The sequence below is a fragment of the Paroedura picta genome, chromosome 7 (genome assembly GCF_049243985.1).
Source record: "Paroedura picta isolate Pp20150507F chromosome 7, Ppicta_v3.0, whole genome shotgun sequence".
NCBI classification, from domain to species: Eukaryota; Metazoa; Chordata; class Lepidosauria; order Squamata; family Gekkonidae; genus Paroedura; species Paroedura picta.
In genome coordinates, this window is record NC_135375.1 from 70,535,539 (window position 1) to 70,555,842 (window position 20,304).

The 20,304-nt window shown below is 44.0% G+C and overlaps 1 protein-coding gene across 7 annotated transcripts in view; it reads right to left on the reverse strand.

Annotated features, from left to right (window-relative positions):
• Nucleotides 1–5,822: 5,822 nt before the first annotated feature.
• The window catches only part of GDA (guanine deaminase), an 82,776-nt gene continuing 68,294 nt past the window's right edge, over nucleotides 5,823–20,304 (reverse strand). For all 7 annotated transcript variants that reach the window (XM_077344803.1, XM_077344801.1, XM_077344796.1 and 4 more), the window contains exons 11-14: nucleotides 18,795–18,941; nucleotides 14,054–14,172; nucleotides 13,640–13,667; nucleotides 5,823–12,412 (exon numbers count right to left, since the gene is read on the reverse strand). In XM_077344803.1, coding sequence (XP_077200918.1) covers nucleotides 12,342–12,412; nucleotides 13,640–13,667; nucleotides 14,054–14,172; nucleotides 18,795–18,941 — 365 coding nt within the window. In that variant the 3' untranslated portion in view covers nucleotides 5,823–12,341. The remainder of the gene's footprint in view (nucleotides 12,413–13,639; nucleotides 13,668–14,053; nucleotides 14,173–18,794; nucleotides 18,942–20,304) is intronic.

Sequence of the window (20,304 nt, forward strand, 5' to 3'; positions counted from 1 at the left end):
TTTTTCTTTCCGTAATCAATTTGCCACATTGATCCTGGTGCGGAATGGGCCCAAGTCTTGGCTTCTATGCCTTGAATGTAGGTCCTTCAGGGCAGCTGGTTGGCTGCTCTGTGAAACAGGATGCTGGGCTACAATGAACCTCTGGTCTGATTAAGTGGGGCTCTTCTTAAGCACTGATGTTGAGTGGAGGACAGAAATGGGGAAATGGTAACTGGGAAGGAAACATTACCAACATATGCTGGAGACTTCAACAAACTCTCATCATAGTTCAGTACTGAATTCTGTGTGCTTTGGACCCATTATTTCAATAAGTTTTCAATGTGGGTTCTTGTTTTATACTTCAACTAGAGGCAAAGCCCATTGTATGAGGAAATACAATGGGCGCTAGGCTTTCCCAATAGGGAGCCATGCCGGAAATGGCTGTCAACAAATGGAGGATGCAGACTTCTCTGACTTCCATCTGGGTGGTCAGCTCAGCCCCCAAAACAGCTTTTTCACATACTTGCCCAGGTCCTATGAAGGTCAGCAATAAAGAATTCTATCTGTCTTGTGTCTCCAAGCGTTGCTTTCTGAGTAGCTATGACAGATGAGGCTGCAGATGGAGCGGAGAGGGTGGGAGAGTGAAAGTGTTCATCACGAAGGTGGTAGCTGTGCTCGTCGAGGAAATCTGCATTCACGGCGTGCCGCTTGCCGCCCCGGGCGCTGCTGCGGCGCAGCTTGCAGCGGCCGGGGGTCTGTTCGCGGTGGGTGGGCCGGTCCTCGGCGCGGCCCGAAAGCTCCTCGACGACAGCGTTGAAGTGGGCCAGCTCCTCAGCAAGCCCAGCCAGGGGCTTAGCGAGCTTAACTGCCGGGGGGGGCAGGGCAGGGCGAGCGGTCCTTGGCAGGCGGGATCGAAGAGAAGAATGGTTAAAATGGCGGCGGAGACAGAAGGGAGAGTCCCCTTTTGGCGGCGGAGACGGAAGGGAGAGTCCCCTCTCGGCAGCAGAGACAGCGGCGGAGATGGAAGGGAGAGTCCCCTCTCGGCGGCGGAGATGGCGGCGCAGACGGGACGGAGAGTCCCCTGTTGCTCTCAAGCGGCCTTCCATTTGCCTCAGCGAGTCCTCCCAGGGCTCCGCGCGGCTGCAGGGGGTTCCCTCGGGCGGCAGCCTGACGCGGCGAGAGGCGCAAGCGCCTCTCGCCACGTCAGGCCACCGGGCAGGGAGCCCCCCGCAGCCGCACTCCGAGCGACTGCCGGACTCGCCGAGGCAAATGGAAGGCCGCTTGAGAGCAACAGGGGACTCTTCGTCCCGTCTGCGCCGCCATCTCCGCCGCCAAGAGGGGACTCTCCCTTCCGTCTCCGCCGCTGTCTCTGCTGCCAAGAGGGGACTCTCCCTTCCGTCTCCGCCGCCATTTTAACCATTCTTCTGTTCGATCCCGCCTGCCAAGGACTGCTCGCCCTGCCCTGCCCCCCCCCTCCGGCAGCTAAGCTCGCTAAGCCCCTGGCTGGGCTTGCCGAGGAGCCACTGGGCAGGGAGCCCCCGGCAGTCGCGCGGAGCCCTTGGGCTCCCTTGGGCAGCAGCCTGACGCGGCGAGAGGTGCGAAGCGCCTCTCACCGCGTCAGGCCGGGAGCAACTGCGAGCCGCGCTGTGTGCGGCTCGCAGTTGCTGGGGCTGGGAATCAGAGGGACCAATTGGCAGGCACTTCGCGCCTGCCGATTGGTCCCTCTGATTGTCTGTCATGAGGAAGGGTCCAATCTGGACCCTTCCTCATCCCGGACACATCCCGCCCCAGAACTCCTTACTATATTATTTAGTCCGTGGCGCCCGCGGTGCCACGGGCGGTGTACAGATGGCGCCCACGGCGCTACGGGCGGTGTACAGATATTCACAAGTGTTGTAATTTTCTTTAATATTTTATTAATCCAAATATTTTGAACACAGATTCCATGAATACAGAATTGAAGGAGATTAACAGACCTGACTAGATATGGACCACAATTAAACTTGGTTTAATCTAACACTGTTGAGAAAAGAAGAAGTTCATCCCTATGTTCTGGACACCAATTACTTTTCATGCAGAAGAGACATAATGACTTTTAAAACAGAAATTGGCTGTTCCCAGTCAGTATTTTTCTCAGTTCTAGGGCTGGAGCAACCTTCAAACCTGAATTGTAAAACCAGTCTATACAAACAAACACCTTTGATCTAAATTCATCAAAAGGCAGTATTTCTGCTTTGTGTGTGTGTGTGTGTGTGTGTTTGTGTACGGTTGATTGTTAAAGACCCTGACAACACAGAATACTTTTGTAGCATTTCCTTTCCAGAGGGAATGGTGTGATGCTAATGCTGTTTGATTCTGTTTTTATATCACATGGAGAACCCTAATCCAAAGGAGGCTGTAAACAAGATATTTTCAAGGAGGACAACCTGCTGTCACTTTGTATCTATGCACAACAGTAGTAGCAGCTATTGGTTTACTCTTCTGCCCTTTTAGTGGATCCTAATCAAGGTTGGGTGATATTGTTCCTATTGGGATTTTCTGGACTGACTTCACTACCTCATTTAAACGTGCCAATGGGAAATTCCAATGGGAAATAACATAAAAACAGTGACATGTACCTTCACATCATAAGGTTGACTCTTATGCCTACTTCCACCACTATAAGACACCTTCACTGGTGATCAAGGCTCCGTTGATTGATGTAGGAGGGGCAGAGGGTGCATGTGTCAATGTGAACTGTTTCTTCCTCATTGCAGCTGCCTTTTTTGCAAGGCTTTTGGTCTGTGCGGCTGCCCTCACTCCTGTTGTATCCTTCTGTTGGCACTGCATGAACTTCAGCAAGGGTTGTCATCTGCCATCTACGAATATTCAGAGCTTTTGAGGGGTAGAACCATTGCAAAAAAGCATTGCTCATGTCATGATGTCACTTCCAACCGGAAGTGATGCCACAATACACTCAGTGCAGTTCCTCCCCCCATTCTCTTGCTGCTCACTGGAAAACCCACCACCACTGGGTAAGTGACATCCCTAAATCCAATTCATTTTCTTTAGCTATTTCAATTTGCGCCTGCCGGGCGCAAACGCGCAGCAGTCCGCACATGTGCATTTGTGCTGGGGCTGCCGCGCGTGCACGGGCCCCCGGGCCACCCTCTCCCCCCACTCCGCCACAGCCGTCCGCAGTGGCCAAAAGCTTGCGGACCGCTGCTGTAGAAGAGTTGGTTCTTATATGCCACTTTTCTCTACGCGAAGGAGGCTCAAAGCAGCTTATAGTTGCCTTCCCTTACCTCTCCCCACAACAGATACCCTGTGAGGTGGGTGAGACTGAGAGAGCCCTGATATCACTGCTCGGTCAGAACAGCTCTATCAGTGCTGTGGCGAGCCCAAGGTCACCCAGCTGGCTGCATATGGGGGAGTGCAGAATCGAACCTGGCATGCCAGATTAGAGGTCCACACTCCTAACCACTACACCAAACTGGCTCTCTGTACAGAGACATTAAAGAGACATTTTTGTATAAAGAGGCATTAAAAATGAAGGCAGAATTTTTTGTGTGTGCATTTCAAATTAAATTATCTCAGATCATTCAACCTGCTATTGTCACTTTGTGCTGCTGTACTGTGTTTAGTATTGTCTGTTAAAGCTCAGTTGAGGATTCCAGGTAAAAGTTTGGCTATTAACATTTAAAGAGCCACAGGGTCATGAAAAATGAACTTGTCCTTTGGGTTATGTGTAATATCTGAATCAGTAGTAGGGGGCACTGGATTGCCCTTTCTTTTTAGCTCTTATTTGATGAGGGAAAGTCAAGAGTTTGTGATGTTTATTTATTAACTGTGGATAGAATCATCTGGTAAGAATAAGACAATTACCATGGAAGAGTAACCCATCATTAGATTTCATGACCTGTAGAAATACTGTTGTCCTTGACATGTTAAAACTGTTATTGATGTTTGTAGACTGCCGTACCTTCAAGGAGCTAGAATAGCAATTTATGTACACAACACACCGGCTGTACAATTTAGGCCAAAGCATTATTCCTCATAGGAAAGGCAGTAGGGCATTCAGATAATAGGTGCTCCTTCCCTCCCCATGCATCACCTCATGCTGGTTATAGTATATTACTCTCTAGTTTCATTAAGGGCTATTTTCTTTCTCCATCAGTTGATGGATTAAATTAGTTGTATTATCCTAAGAGAGAACCCCTAATGCTATCTTCATAAATAATATGTACAACAAGCTAGGCATGCTGAAGTGCCAGCTGCAAGTTGAAAATAAAGCATGTGCTTGAGTTTCTACTATTACAAAGAACAATTCTTCAAAGTGCTTAATGTGAGATGTATCATGACCCCTACTAAGGGCCAGGCGATGCCCAAGAATCATATTAGTCAAATTTTAAAAATATATATCCTAAAAACTATTATGGAAAAAGTACAGAAGAGAAATAATGGTGTGATGCGCAAAAAGAAGAAACTACAGTTTAAACTGGAGCCCAGTAGCACCTCTAAGACCAACAAAGATTTATTTAAGGCGTGAGCTTTCGAGTGCAAGCACCCTTCGTCAGTCTGTTGAAGACTGCTTGCACTCAAAAGCTCATGCCTTGAATAAATCATTGTTGGTCTTAAAGGTAATACTGGACTCTGATTTTATTGTGCTACTTCAGACCAACACAGCTACTCATTGAATCTACAGTTTAAACTGTCAATTTTTATTACTGTACTCAGAGGTGAACTTTCATTTTTCAATACATTTGACAAAAATCCATATAAAATATCTTGGCTGATGAATTGCTTTGGCTTCAGGCTATGTACATTATCAGAATTCAGGTGTCATTCTCTTAAATATTGATTCCTATGGTGGCAGGCTAGCTCGATCTTATCAGATCCTGAAAGGCAAGCAGGGTCAAGCCCTGGTTGCTATGTGGTTAGGAGACCTCCAAGGAATACCACAGCTGTGATGTGGAGACAGGCAATGGCAAACCAACTCCCAATGTCTTTTGCTTTGAAAACTCTACAGGGTCACTGTGACTTGACAACATTTTCCTCCACCCCCACCACAGTGCAATACTGATAACTGAAATGAGTATTTAAAATTGGTGTTTAAAATTTATGCATGTATAAACTTATCTTATTTTGGGTCTTCAGTTGAAAGTTTGATTGTTGTAAGTTCCAAGCAGCCCAGCAAGCCCTCCCACACACAAACATGCTCATTTAATCTGAAAAATCTGGATAGGCTTGAATTCCTTTAGCAGCCCAAGAGAATAACAGGCTTAAGCTTGCAACACAAAAGGAAGGCCATAGTAAGGAGTTTGTATTCACCATATAAATCCAACTTTGGCCATTCATCCTGGTGCAAGCAGGATTAATGTTCAGAAGTGAGACCTCTCTCACCATTGCTCAAGTAAACATATTTGTGGAAGACAATGCTCAAACCACCTTTGGAAAGGCGATTGTAAGCCACTTTCAGTCACCTGGCAGAGAAAACGGCATGTAAGAACCAACTCTTCGTCTTCCTTTTCATTTGATTTGTTTCTTTCAGGCCTTTTCAAGGGCAGCATTTGATCCATACATTCTAAAGTACTAGAAGAATAAAACCATGGGTTCAAATCTTCCCCATTCCCCCAATGCTCAATCATTCTCTCCCTCAAAGTAGCAGGCATTCGAAGTGCTAATGAGTCCCCCTAAAGTCTGCTTTTAGCCTAAAGCCTGTGGTGGATAAGCCAGTCTTTTCTCAAGGTGCCTACCCAGCACACAATTCCTCTGACATATGCAAGATTGGCCTGCGTTTCTGCTGAGCTATTCCTGAGGCAATATTTATCCCCTCTCCCCACAGCAAACAGTCAGAAGGCAGCTAAAGTAAACACAATATCTTTATTTTGTTACACCTGAACAAAGGTGCTTATTTGGCACAACAGACAACAAAGCAGCCAGAACACAGAGCAACAATCACTATTCCAAATGCATTTTTTTTTACCCAGAAAAAAATGGACTGGAAGAAGATAAGGCCTGGTATTTCTTCAAAAAGCAGTTTAACATTTCAGCAAAATGGCATCAGGCCACCACTGCTTGCTTATTACATGCTGAAGAGGAGGTGAGTGCTCCCCTCCATACATTTTGTACATCCCAAATTTAGCCAGCAATATAAACCTCTCAGTATCTTTCCTTGCCTTGTTAATATGCTAATTACCTTAATCAAATGCAAAGCTAAAATGGCTGTGTGTGTGCCCCCTCCTCATTTTGCTGGTTTTAGTGCTGTGTGAAATTTTCTGGTGACAGAAAAAATTGGGCCAGCTGGTTTAATAGTAACTGTCTGACCTTCATCCATAGTGCAAATGAACAAATATGAAGAACAATCTAGAAGATACAACACCATTTTTTTTCCTCATGGGGGTAATTTCCCATTTTGCTCTTATTGCTGCTACAAATACAAAATCATTTGCAGCAGCAACAGAACCTCTGCATAGAGATCTCCCCTTGTAGCCACCATGTCCCCTCTATGCTTCTCACCTCCAGTGAGTTAAGACAGAATAGTGAAAATATACATAGTTTTATAAATCCATCAACAAAGGGGGGAAGAAAATAGTGGATCCAAAGGAAACAGATGAGGGCAGGAAGATGCAATATATAACCTTCCTGCACAGACTTCCCCCAAACCACCTTTGGGTATGATCTACCCAAAGAAATAGTACCAAAGCAGGTATGTTGAAACCTACAACAGAGCCAGTAAAAACGCAGGTGGTGGCTGAATATGCAACAGTGTCAGGCAGAAGCCTAAATGAAAGCTACTGCTGTCCGTGGTGCAGTACAGGGCAAGCACTCCATGGGGAAGCAACACAAATGCTACTAGCTCTTCCCAGAACCAAAGCTAGAAAGCTGCACTTCTGTTCCAAGCAAATCAATGCTAGCATAAAGATTATCCATGCTCTCTAAAAACTGAGCTCCACCTAACAATTAACCTTTTGGCTAATATTTGAATTGTTGTGGTTATTGTGCAGCAATGATGTTGAACTGTCATGTGAAACATTCCTATTCAGTGTTTAGATTGTTTTTATAAACATTAGCCCTATATTTTTGGTGTAAGCATCAGGGTGAAGCCCTTTGTTTATTGGTCCTCTTGTCTTTTAAAGAAAAATTTACACACTCAGTGCACTGGGAGAAAGTATTTGCAATAAGTAAAGTGTGGTCCCTCTTTTTCACTAAACCATCTCTGCTTGCAGATACTGCAGGACACAGAACATTCAGGCGAAGAAACATTTTAAAGAGTAGGCCTCTACTTGCCACATAGAAATAATCCAAATAACTGCATAAAGCACAGGCTATATTCAGCAGCAGCATCTTTAACATCTTCAAAGAGAAGTTTAACAAGTGGCACAGTAAGATGAAGACAGATCAAAACATTTAAAGAAATTCCATTTGTATATATTTTTAAAGGTGCTTGTGTCCACAAAGTGCAAACTGAAGCAATTGTTTCCAATGATCTAGATTTTCATTATCTACCCTGTCTCCATATTGTGTTTTGAAACAAGACATAAGAAAAAGAAAACACATCCAGTATCAAACTTTCTGAGAATTAAAGTGATGGAGAACAGATGCTTGTCTTATGTGTATGTCCTCTGTTTACCATGTACAAGAATGGATCATTGATTATCAGTGCAACTCCCTCAGGTGATATCAGGTCTTGCCCCTCCTTTATCTACTTTCCCTTTGCAACTGACCTATATTTGCCAAGGGATTCTATTTTGTCTATGCCACAATGAACAGGCATGAAGGTTTCATCACCTTTTCCTGTTAAGAAACCTCGGAAAAAGACCTGATGTCACCAGCCCCCATAAATATAGACCAAGATGGAAAAAACAATCATTACCAGATATTATGGGTTGGTTAAATAAACTGATGGAATATGGGACAATGGCAAAACTTAAACAAGTAATAATTAATCAACCTTGGAATTCAGAAGAAAATGGAGTCCCATAGTAGACTATACTGAACAGCAGAAATTAAGATGTAAAGAAACACGTGATCTCCAATCTGTATATGTTAACTGTGGGTAAAATGCAGTTTGTGGTCTGGAACATTAAGGTGATATAAGATAAATATTGGTAAATAAAAACTCTATGTATGTATATCCATTTTTCTAAATAACATTTTTGTATATAATATGTCATTATTTTTGTATTCCTCAAAAAAATTAGATTGAAAAAAGAAAAGGGACAATACTGCATGACAGTGATTTAAAAGTATCCTACAACAATATGAAAAGAATTAAAAGAAGGTACACAACCTTCTGAAAGTGCTCTCCTTCCAGACTGGGAACCACATGCACTGGCCTGGCTGTCAGTGCAAATCATTGTTTTGTAATATATTAATACTTATATGATTATTTTCCTTAGTGCTTCACATACATTATCATAGCAATCCTTAAGCCTGGACTGCAATCACCGGTCTCATACTATGGAGCAGGGTACTGACCCACATACAGTAGTTTGCTTAAGGCCTCCCAGTGAGTCCATAGCTGAAGAGATATTTTAACTTGGGACACCTTCTTAATATAATACTGCAGCAATTGACAGTGCTTTTATTTATCAACCAGCTGCACTCTATATTAACAATCAGTGTACCACTAAGCAGTAACAAGACACCATTTCCTCCTCTGAATCTTTGAAAGGGAAAAGTATTCCCTCTTGAGTAAGCCACTTTCTCTCCATCCCCCTCTTCTACTCCCTTTCATCAAGGATTTTGGAATCCAGACAGCACCTCTGAAAACTGAAGGATGTCACTGATTCTGGGTCAGGTTTCTTGCTTAAATGGCACCAGGATTCTCTCACACAATTTGCTAGATCTAAAGCAAACCACGTTGTTGGCCACACAGCTACTATCTGACTGAAAAGCTTGTTTAGGTCAGCATATGAGACTTCCATACATCCCCCCCCCCCAATGTAAGCAGGTTCTAATATATGAGGTTAGTAAAGACTTTTGTAGATTTAAAAACTTTTTCTATAGATAAACATTGCAAACCTATCATAAAAGCCAAATTAGATTCTATATATGCATGTTGGTGTAAATTGGTGTTGAAATTGGTATGCATATTGGTGTTGAAACTAAAAAAGCCACTTCTGGAGGAGTAACTGGAGTAGCAATCCTATGAGGAGTGCTTCACCTTGTCTCTGCCACTCTTTCCATGTTCCAGATCTCCCATCTAAACAGATTCTCCTCTTGCAAAGGTTTAAATATGAGGAAATAGGTATTTAAACTGCCATGGAGAGAGAAAACTGGAGTGGGTAGGAATAAGCATGAAGGAGGAAAATGCAGTTCAGCCAGTGGTTCACAGTAGGCCTAGTTCAAGAACCACAAACTGTCAACATTTAGTCGCCAAACAAAACAGTTCAATTTGGGAGGTTCGTAATGCAGTAGAATAGGCCTCATACAAGCTAGAAGCATCAAACTCACAGGAGACATCTCCCTCATGCTTCTCTACATACCCTCCATGTTATGTACAGATTGGATTTAGGGTGCCCAAGTTTTTAACCCCCCCCAAAGAAGATGCCCTAGGAAACTGTTTTTGGGGGAACTGCATGCAAGCTAGAAACATCAAACGCCCAGGGAACCGAGACTAGAGAATTCCTCTCCTGCTGTTGCTTTCAAGTTTGGTAAACATTTTGATTGAGTGGAGACAGTCTGCTGGAAGTGTATCTATTCACAAACCAGCACAAACCACCACAAACTATATGACAATTCCTGGAAAGTTTGTACTGATTGACCTGCCATGAACTTCAGTTCAAGAACCATAAACTACCCAAAATTTGTCATGAATTTGAGTTTGTGAGCAGATATGTGTCCATCTCTAGGAAAGGGAAATTTAGAACACGGAAATAACAGGTGGAGAAAGGATAATGTAAGTCTCCTCCTGCTATTTCTCTGATCCCAACTATATTCAGTGGGTTTTTTTTCCTGTTTCAAATGGAGAAGCGGTATGATGTTACCCACATAGACATGTAATATTGGTTTGGCCCTTAATATTCATATGGACTATACAGACTGCTTAGAACTAAGCAACGTCTTTTTCTTAGGCAATGAACATCCAAATTGCCAGGTAAATAATAGGTCTCTGGTAGTCAATGATTATTTTTTAGAATGTTAGTGTTATCAATAAAGTGTATATGTATGTATTTTTAATATGTTGTAAACAGCCTTGAGCCCTGTGGGAGAAAGGTGCTTTAGAAATTTAATAAATACCATTGCTGAAATACTAATGAAGTTATTGAGAAGTGTTTCTCTATTTTAGGAGACTACAAAATGGCTCCCAGGCTATCCAGCTTGAATTCCCATTGTATATTGAAGCACTGAAGCTGCCTTAGCCCATGGGCCATCTAGCAGCAGCTCTCTTGGGTTTCAAGCAGAAAAAAAGTCTTTTTATACACCAGTTACCTGAGATTCTTTAAGTAAATACACTTTGGATTAAACCTGAGACCTGTTTTAGATATAAAGTATGTATTTTTGAGCCTATTTGCCTAGAACAAAGCAGGTGCTCAGATCTGAAACAGGAACTGAGATTAGAAAGTTTCAACTGTTTGACCCAATGAGATTTATGACAAAGCTAAAAATGCACACATAGTTAGTGGTGCTTTAAGAAAGGAGACTAGAAAGTAGGGTTGCCACCTTCCAGTTGGAGTCTGGAGATCCTCCAATTGATTTCTATATATTAATTCCCCTGGAGATAATGGCTGCTTTGGAGGTGGTCTCTATGGCATTACTCCCCACTGAGGTCCCTCTTCCAAAACCCTGCACTCCACAGACTGTAGTCCTAAAATTTCTAGGAATGTTCCAATCATGAATTGGCAAATATAGCAGATTGTGATCTTTCTGTTCATCTTTCAACCTCAAGTGAAAGTGCTTTTCAAGGGAAGAATAAAATATGATGTTAACAAAATGCATGAAATAGTTACAAAGGAGGATTGCTAAAAAATAGGACAAATCTGGGTTTGTGCTCAGTTTTTCCTGGCCTGTCCCTTCTTAATCCTCCCTGTGAATAATTCCTGAGTATTGTCTCTTGTTACTAGGGATGAAAAAAATGACTATGTTTTCCTAGTTTACTATTATATTTTGCTGTGCCAGACTGCAAAGAGCATAGGACATCAGAACTGTTCTGGTTCCCTTCTCTGAAAAGCTATTCCAGAAGTCCAAGGGACCCTCTGGAGTAGCATGCACAAATCAATGCAGCTGGGAAGGGAAATCAGCTCCTCCTTCTCATTCTGAACTTATGCAGAAGTGCCTTCTGCTTATCCAGAACTTGCAAACCTCCATTTTATGAGAGAAGTCCCAATAATCTGATGAGACATAAGTATTATGGCTATTATTAAAATAAGGGTTGGGGGTAGGACTGTGCAAGTTTTTTTTACTGATATTTTTCAATTCAGTCTATTAGATCTGAAAAAATCCAGAATTTCCAAAACATCCCAGATGCCAATATGTGGATCTAAGGATTATTTGTTTTTTTTGGAAATTCTGGATTTTTTCAGGTCTATTAGAAGAAGAAGAAATGAAGGGGGGGGTGGCAAAGCTGCAAAAAAAAAGCTGACAGGCAGAGCAGAAATATACACATCAGCTGTTTTGGGGGCTTTCTACTGCATTCACTTTAAATGGGGTGTTTAAAGAGACTACAGAAGGCAGTCTGACAAACAGCTGCCCTGCAATTAGTCTACACATGAGCTCAGGCTTGCTTCCCATGCAACCCTATTTAAACAAGGCTGCATGAGAAGCTGGCTCAAAACTGACCCAGAAGGGAGCACTCTGCTTTCTGTCAGCTCAGCTACTCTTAGGGATGGCAGCCCTGTTCAAACAAGAAACCAGCCCAGACCTGAACCTGCCAAGAGTGCGCTGCTTTCCACCAGCTCAGTTTCTGGAGCCCCTTTAAACTTCAAAGGGACTGCAATTGAAAGCTCAACAAACAGCTGAGAGGGAGGAGCAATATGTGCTAGCTTCTCAGCTGTTTTTTAAAATTCACTCCAAATATATCTGGGATTCTGGAGGGGATTTTTTTTTGGTTTTCTTGAAAAATCCCAGATATCTTTAGGATACTGAAATATACACAAAAAATAGCAACAGGATAAATATTTTTTTTTTGGTATATTTTGGGCTGAGGTTTACCTCCTTTGTTGGGGGGGAGGAGGCATCCACGGAATGCATCCATGGGCTCTTCAAACAAGTGGGATACCTTTTTGGCACAATACATTTTTTTATCCAATGAAATTCACAATATTTGTGTAAATCAGAAATATACTAAACAAAGTGAGCACAGCATCACAACAAGGCACTGCATTTTTAACCAATCCTCCCAAGTTGCAGAACTACCACCAGAACATTATGCAGAAATCTTATACTGAACTTGAAAAGGGGACCACCAGTTTTCCAGCCACATAGACTTCTTCAATATTCCGGTCATCACCTGAAATCACACATACAAGCACACACAAACAAAGAATTAGGATGATGCATGCACCTCGCAGAGGTCACGAGAGGGCTTTGGGGGCCAAAAGGAAGCGGCCATGGGGTGGGGGGAGGATTCCTTTCCCTTCGGCCCCCAAAGCCGAAGGGAAAGGAATCCTCTGCAAGGCAGTGAGAGGGTTTTGTGGCCCAAAGGGAAGCGGCCGTGGGGAGGGGAAGGATTCCCTTCCCTTTGGGCTGCAAAGCCCTCTCGCCACCTCTGAAAGGCGGCGAGAGGGCTTTGGGGGCCGAAGGGAAGTGGCCGCAGTGTGGGGGATTGGATTCCCGTCCCTTCGGCCCCCGAAGCCCTCTTGCCACCTCGCAGAGGCAGCGAGAGGGCTTTGCTGCCCAAAGGGAAGCCTTTCAAAGCCCATTTTTAAAATGGGCTTTGATACTAGTATATATATATATTTATATGCCTTCATATGACATCATACACGAGTCTGCCTTAATTATGTCCAAGGTGAAGAACAAGGTACAATTTAAAACATGAAAGGCCCTTTCTTCTCGTGGAGTTTATACGTCATTTTACTCTTGCAGCATTGCAGGAATAAGCAGGCCCTATATTTAAATTCACTTTTTGTTCTTCTGAATGCATGTTAAAAACATCACAAGCAATAAAGATAACTGCTCCTTTGGGACAAGGAAGAGTGTTATGAAAAAAGGTTTTCCAAAATACCGAAACAAGTGAGCCCGTGTGCAGAAGCTTCAGACAACATAGGCCTTCCTTTCCATATCAAACAATGGATGGGGAGGTGTCTTTTCCAAGACACTGTGCCAGGGCACCAGTCAATGCCTTCTTAACACATATGAGCATCTGCAACTGCAAGCTGTGTTCATGGACATTGGCTTCCAGTACCAATCTATATACAGGTGTGTAGGTCACTGGGTTGACTTTTTTATTGCCCACAGGTAACAGTGGATGTTTGTAAAGACCAGCAATTCTTCACATGCAATCCCCTTATTATACAAAGAATCTAATTGCTAGACTGAAACAACAGATGGGCCAATTTCAATTTGATCATTATGAAACACCATTCAACAAAAATATATTATTTTAAGATAGATTTAGTAAGCTGAAATTCTATGACAGCAAATTGAAGACAATTGAATATTATTTTAAAAGAACATTTAGCTTAACCAAGCCAAAAGGATATCTGGTTTGCAATTAGGTCAGAAAAATACATACCCAGATACAGGAATTTCTGGACACTGTCCTAAAAAGAGGGAAGGAAAAAAACAAGTATTATTTATCCTTGCTGGTAAAAGCAAGTATAAAGGTAAAGGTATCCCCTGTGCAAACACCGGGTCATGTCTGACCCTTAGGGTGACGCCCTCTAGCATTTTCATGGCAGACTCCATACGGGGTGGTTTGCCAGTGCCTTCCCCAGTCGTTACCGTTTACCCCCCAGCAAGCTGGGGACTCATTTTACCGACCTCGGAAGGATGGAAGGCTGAGTCAACCTTGAGCCGGCTGCTGGGATTGAACCCCCAGCCTCATGGGCAGACAGCTTCAGATAGCATATCACTGCCTTACCACTCTGCGCCACAAGAGGCTCTGAAAAGCAAGTATAACAAACCCTATAATACAGTATTTGATTACCTCAAACATATCAGAAGCAAACAAGTCAAAAGGACTATCTGAAGCTTTGGTATTGATAAGCAGCGCATCAAATTCTTTTCCAACCTCGAAGTTTCCAATGATAGCATCGAGACCTAGGGCTATAAAACAATATCAGTTAATACATTAACCTTTTCTTTCATGCAAGTTCTGCACACAGATGTGTGATTATACAGGAGATACAATATCTTCCAATGGAAATAAAATGGCCAACTAGATCATTACCACTGAGCTATCATCCTTGGGTTATCTTTGCTACCATTCTCTGTTGGGAAAGAATCCACTCTAACCAACCACTGACAAGCTACATATAAAAATGTTCTTAGAATTTAGGACTATCCTTTTGTCCAGAGAGGAGAGTATTTCCTCCAGAGCATGCAATGAGAAATCAAATTAACTACCAACAGTAGTTTTTGACACCATCAGACAAACTATTTCCCATGTAAAATCCAGTGCTATATGGGTGAAATCTGATTGAGGCTATAATTCCAGCTCTACTAAGCAACAACTTAAACAAAATTAAATTCCTGTATATTCAAACTGAAGAAGGCATCAATGACAACTCAAGACAAGCTCACAGATGGCTGTTATTCACACTATCTGTCATTCTCAGTGAGAAAGGTGGAACATTAAATGAGGTGGTCATACAAAACACTACACATTTGGATGGGGTAGATACATATTAGTCAGACTAATTCTTTGAATCAGAGCAGAAAGTGCGGCCTGTTCCTGAACTACTAGACCACTTTCCTTAGAGAAAGGATATGTGTAGAATTTTCACACTGAATTATCTCTCTGATTCTGTGCACTCTCTCTTTAACAGTTGTTCAGATGTAGCATTAAGGAACAAAACTACTTGACTAGAAAATGAGCTGGCTTGCTTAGCATGAATGATCTCCAGAGAATCAAACATTATTTTAGGCTAGCCTGAGGGGGCACATTTTGTCTCCTGGTATCTGAAAACTCCTCTAATGCATAATCCCTGCCATATGAGGTGTTCATTATCAACTTAGAATCATAGAATCATAGAGTTGGAAGGGGCCATACAGGCCATCTAGTCCAACCCTCTGCACTACGCAGGATCAGCCCTAAGCATCCTAAAGCATCCAAGAAAAGTGTGTATCCAACCTTTGCTTGAAGACTGACAGTGAGGGGGAGCTTACCACCTCCTTAGGCAGCCTATTTCACTGCTGAACTACTCTGACTGTGAAATTTTTTTTCCTGATATCTAGCCTATATCGTTGTACTTGTAGTTTAAACCCATTACTGCGTGTCCTCTCCACTGCAGCCAATGGAAACAGCATCCTGCCCTCCTCCAAGTGACACCCTTTCAAATACTTAAAGAGGGCTATCATTTACCCTCTCAATCTCCTTTTCTCCAGGCTGAACATTCCCAAGTCCCTCAACCTATCTTCACAGGGCTTGGTCCCTTGGCCCCAGATCATCTTCGTCGCTCTCCTCTGTACCCTTTCAATTTTATCTACATCCTTCTTGAAGTGAGGCCTTCAGAACTGCACACAGTACTCCAGGTGTGGTCTGACCAGTGCCGTATACAATGGGACTATGACATCTTGTGATTTTGATGTGATGCCCCTGTTGATACAGCCCAAAATGGCATTTGCCTTTTTTACCGCTGCATCACACTGCCTGCTCATGTTTAGTTTACAATCCACAGGTACCCCAAGGTCTCGTTCACCCACAGTGTTACCTAGAAGTGTATCCCCCATCCAGTAGGCATGCTTTTCATTTTTCTGACCCAGATGCAGAACTTTACACTTATCTTTATTAAATTGCATCTTGTTCTCATTTGCCCGTTTTTCCATTGTGTTCAGATCTCGTTGAACTCTGTCTCTGTCTTCCGGAGTATTTGCCAGTACTCCCAATTTGGTGTCATCTGCAAACTTGATGAGTAGTCCCTCCACCCCCTCATCTAGATCATTAATAAATATGTTAAAAAGTACCGGGCCAAGCACCGAGCCCTGAGGTACCCCACTACTCACCTCCCTCCAGTCTGATGAAACACCATTGACAACAACTCTTTGAGTGCGGTTCTCTAACTAATTCCCTATCCACCTAACTAGCTGAAAAGCCAGATTGCAGTCCTTCAATTTATCCATCAGAACATCATGGGGAACCTTATCAAAAGCTTTACTAAAATCCAAGTAAACGGCATCAACCGAACTTAAATACCCCTATCTCTTTTCAGGAGTATTTGGGTCCATAAAGCCAAATATTGGGCCCCAAGAAAAGTATTGCCGATCTGCTGGGGGGGGGGGGGGAATCAGGCACTGAATCTGCTCCACACTGTAATCTGTCCATTTGGGTATTTGAACAATTCCATAAGACAAAAGATTAATACTGCTACTACTGAAGTCTACTGCCAGGTTTGTATTTCTGTGCAGTAGTGGGCTTTACTGAGGGCTGAAATTACAAACATGGTTATCAGAGGACAAGGCAAGCAGTGTACCCACCACTTCAAATTTTCTCCAAGGAAGGAGCTGCCTCACTCTACTAACATAAAGGTAAAGGTAAAGGGATCCCCTGTGCAAGCACCGAGTCATGTCTGACCCTTGGGGTGACGCCCTCCATCGTTTTCATGGCAGATTCAGTACAGGGTGGCCTTGCCAGTGTCTTCCCCCATCATTACAGTTTTACCCCCCAGCAAGCTGGGTACTCATTTTACCGACCTCGGAAGGATGGAAGGCTGAATCAACCTTGAGCCGGCTGATGGGATTGAATTCCCAACCTCATGGTGCCTTGAGCCGGCTGCTGGGATCGAACTCCCAACCTCATGGGCAGACAGCTTCAGACAGCATTTCTGCCGCTTACCACTCTGCGCCACAAGTGGCAGTTCTACTAACATAAAGAAAAGGAAAATGGCTTTTTAAAAAGGTCTTTAGAAACTGGTGCAGTTTCTACATTAAACACAAGAGGGGGTAAGAGATCAATATATTAAACCTCAGCATGTTTCCCCCTCAAAAAAGTTTGCCTAAAATGTAGTGCTCTGATCTAGAGGTGTTAATACTGGATGGGGGGGGGGGGGGACAGGGGGACTGAAAAATAATCAGAAAACATTCCAGTTTCATCCCAAGGTTTTATTTTTCCATTTTTTTCTATATAGAAAAACTGGGAATTTTGGAGGGAAACATTGTCAAGAGAAGGTATTACTCAAAATACTTATGGCTGACAAAGCCGTCCCCAAAATTATCCATAGCTCTGCGGGCCAGCCAGCAGACCACAATAATGTCAGGACCAGCAGAACCCCTCCACCCCCCCCCCCCCCCACCCCATCACCAGCACCGAGCTAGGTGACTGAAGCAACTTTGAAGCAACTAGGTGACTGAAGCAACAGAACAGTGTTGGAAGGCCACATCAGCAAGAAAGTAGTGGAAGCAGCCAGGGAAAGCAGGCAGGGCAAGATGAAATGGAGCAGGGAGCAGTCCTCAACACAAATACCGGTAGGCAACTAGTCAAATTGACACAGTCATCACAGGTCACAAGAGGGCCTAGAGACAGTGACTTTTTGGGAGCAGCACTGACCAGCATGAAGTTATTTTGAAGCCTCATGTTGGGTGGTAGTCAATGATGGAGGGGAGCACAGAGAGAGACCTATTGTCATAGTTTTTTTTCCTGACGCACATGAGATACACTCTCAGCACAGAATTAAATAATAGCAAAGAGTGGTGACCCTAGGTACATATCACATAGGAGGTGGTCTCCAAAAAGGATACAATGTACATATATTGGTTGGAGCCATCATTTACAGATCCCATTTAACCACTCAGCTATACTTTATGAAGAGTTTAATATAGGTATCTGTTCCCTCTTAATAAAACAGTAAGGAGAGTTGGGGTGGGCTGTGTCCATGATCAAAACTCCTGGATTGGCCCCGGACTGACAAGCGGAAGGGCCAATCGGAAGGCGAAAAGCGCCTTCCAATTGGGCCCACACCAGGACAGACCAGAGTTCCAAGGCAATCTGGAGACATGGCTGCCAGTCTGCTCCTGACCATTGGAGGGAGAGGAGGTCAGCAGGGCTGCCAAGGGAATGAGAACACAGGCTGTGCCAGCCCTTTTCGCCCCAAGGCTGTCCTAACTGTCATGTCCAACTGTAAATTGCCTCAGAACCCTGACAGAGCTGGCAGGAGGCTGCAGAGTGCTCCCCCCCCCCCTTCAGGCCTGCTGCGAAGGAGCCTCTGACAGGCCCTGACTGAGGGGAGGGAGGCATTTCTGAGAGCAATGCAGGGGAGCCTGAGGGCCTTCCTTTTGAGGGGGGGGGACTTTCCCCTTCTGCCAAACAGTTGGCTGACAGGGAGGCCACAGAAAAGCCCCTTCTTACTTAAAATACTGCTCTGGCGGGGGGTTAGACACAGCCAAGCCATGTTTCTTTCTTCTTTGCAACTCTCCACAGATTTGAAGCCACTGCACAGTGTTATTCTGCAGACGAAACTGGTTCTTTTGTCTCCTGTTTCATCTGCACAACAACCCTGTGCAATAGGGTTCATTCATTCAGAGATTAACTCAACAAGTACAAAATTCAGATTTTGAAATCTATGGATTATCAGACAACCAGTAGGTCATATCATTTATGGATACAAGCGTGAACATTTCATGTATTTTCGTATCAGCTGTAGCTTTATACTCTATGGCTCCCTGACAAAACTATCCTAGAATGTGTTTGCTTAATTTGTATTTTCTGGAGGTAGAAAAGTATGCTTTATTACCTTGGCTTCCTCCAAGAGTAGCTAGTTGAAAAACTTCCTTCAGAGTTAAGCCTTCTTCATTCTCTTTATTAATTTTCAAGGTATTTGATACAATAAGCGCATTTCTGATAGCATCAAACATGGAAGCTGAATAGCCACCCGCAACATCTGTAACAAAACAGAATCAAAATCAGCCCATGGGAATATGCAGTGTCTAAAACCATACATTTTATTAAGTATGCAGTTTAGGAGTCACAGGCTCATTATTAGGACACAGATGTGTCCAGAGGGAAGTTTCTACTGGAGGAAACTTTTCTGCAACTGCTAGGCCTCCTGTTGGGGTTCCCCTAATGCAGTGGTCCCCAACCTTTTTATCACTGGGGACCAGCCAATGCTTGACAATTTTATTGAGGGCTGGGCGGGGGGGGGGTAGTCTTTTGCCGAGGGACATCACCACTGCCACCTGAGTCCTGCTCCACTTGCTTTCCTGCCGGCATCCCTGTCTTCCCGCCGCCAGCTGGGGGGCGCTGCCAGCAGCAGCTATATGGTGCCATGCCGAGGGGGAGCCCCAGCCATGGCAGCTGCTGGACAGCACCAAAGGTGAGCCAGCGGCACAGGAGGATGAGGAGGAGCCGTGGCCTGGTACCAACTGATCCACGGACCGGTCCCGGTCCCCGGACTGGGGGCTGGGGATCACTGCCCTAGTGAATCCTGTAAAGTTTTCTGTTTTATGGAGTGCGAGTCCTCCTAAATATCAGCTATACTGTACAACCTGCACATACTTCTGACTGCACTCAAGACAAATCAGAAGCATATGCCCATTTTCTATTTCTGCACTGGTCAGTGTTTGGCAAGGATGAAGAAGAAGAAGAGCTGGTTCTTATATGCCGCTTTTCCCTACCCAAAGGAGGCTCAAAGCGGCTTACAGTCGCCTTCCCACTCCTCTCCCCACAACAGACACCCTGTGGGGTGGGTGAGGCTGAGAGAGCCCTGATATTACTGCTTGGTCAGAACAATTTTATCAGTGCTGTGGCGAGCCCAAGGCCACCCAGCTGGTTGCATGTGGGGGAGCGCAGAATCGAACCTGGCATGCCAGATTAGAAGTCTGCCCTCCTAACCACTACACCAAACTGGCTCCTAACCACTACACCAAACTGGATGTCCAATCATTCATTCTAAATGCCTGTAGGCTGACAGCCAGGCATACAACAGGGAAAGTCATACTTGCCCATGGGGGCTTTGGCAGCCTAGCAGACCATTGGAGGACCTTCCATTCTTCCAGCTAATTTAAGAAGTAAACAGATCCTATGCTATAAGGCCCAGGGCAAGCCTACACAAGGATTTTTCTATTCTACCCTTAAGCTGCACTGAACTATATAGCGAACCGAAGCACTGAGTGTGCTGCACAAGATCTTGTATCTGCAGAACTGCACTGTGTTTCTGCTTGTACATTGCTAGATCCAAGCTAATATGCTGAAGAAAAAGCCCTTACATACAAAAATGCATGTAATATAAAACAGGAGACCTCTTC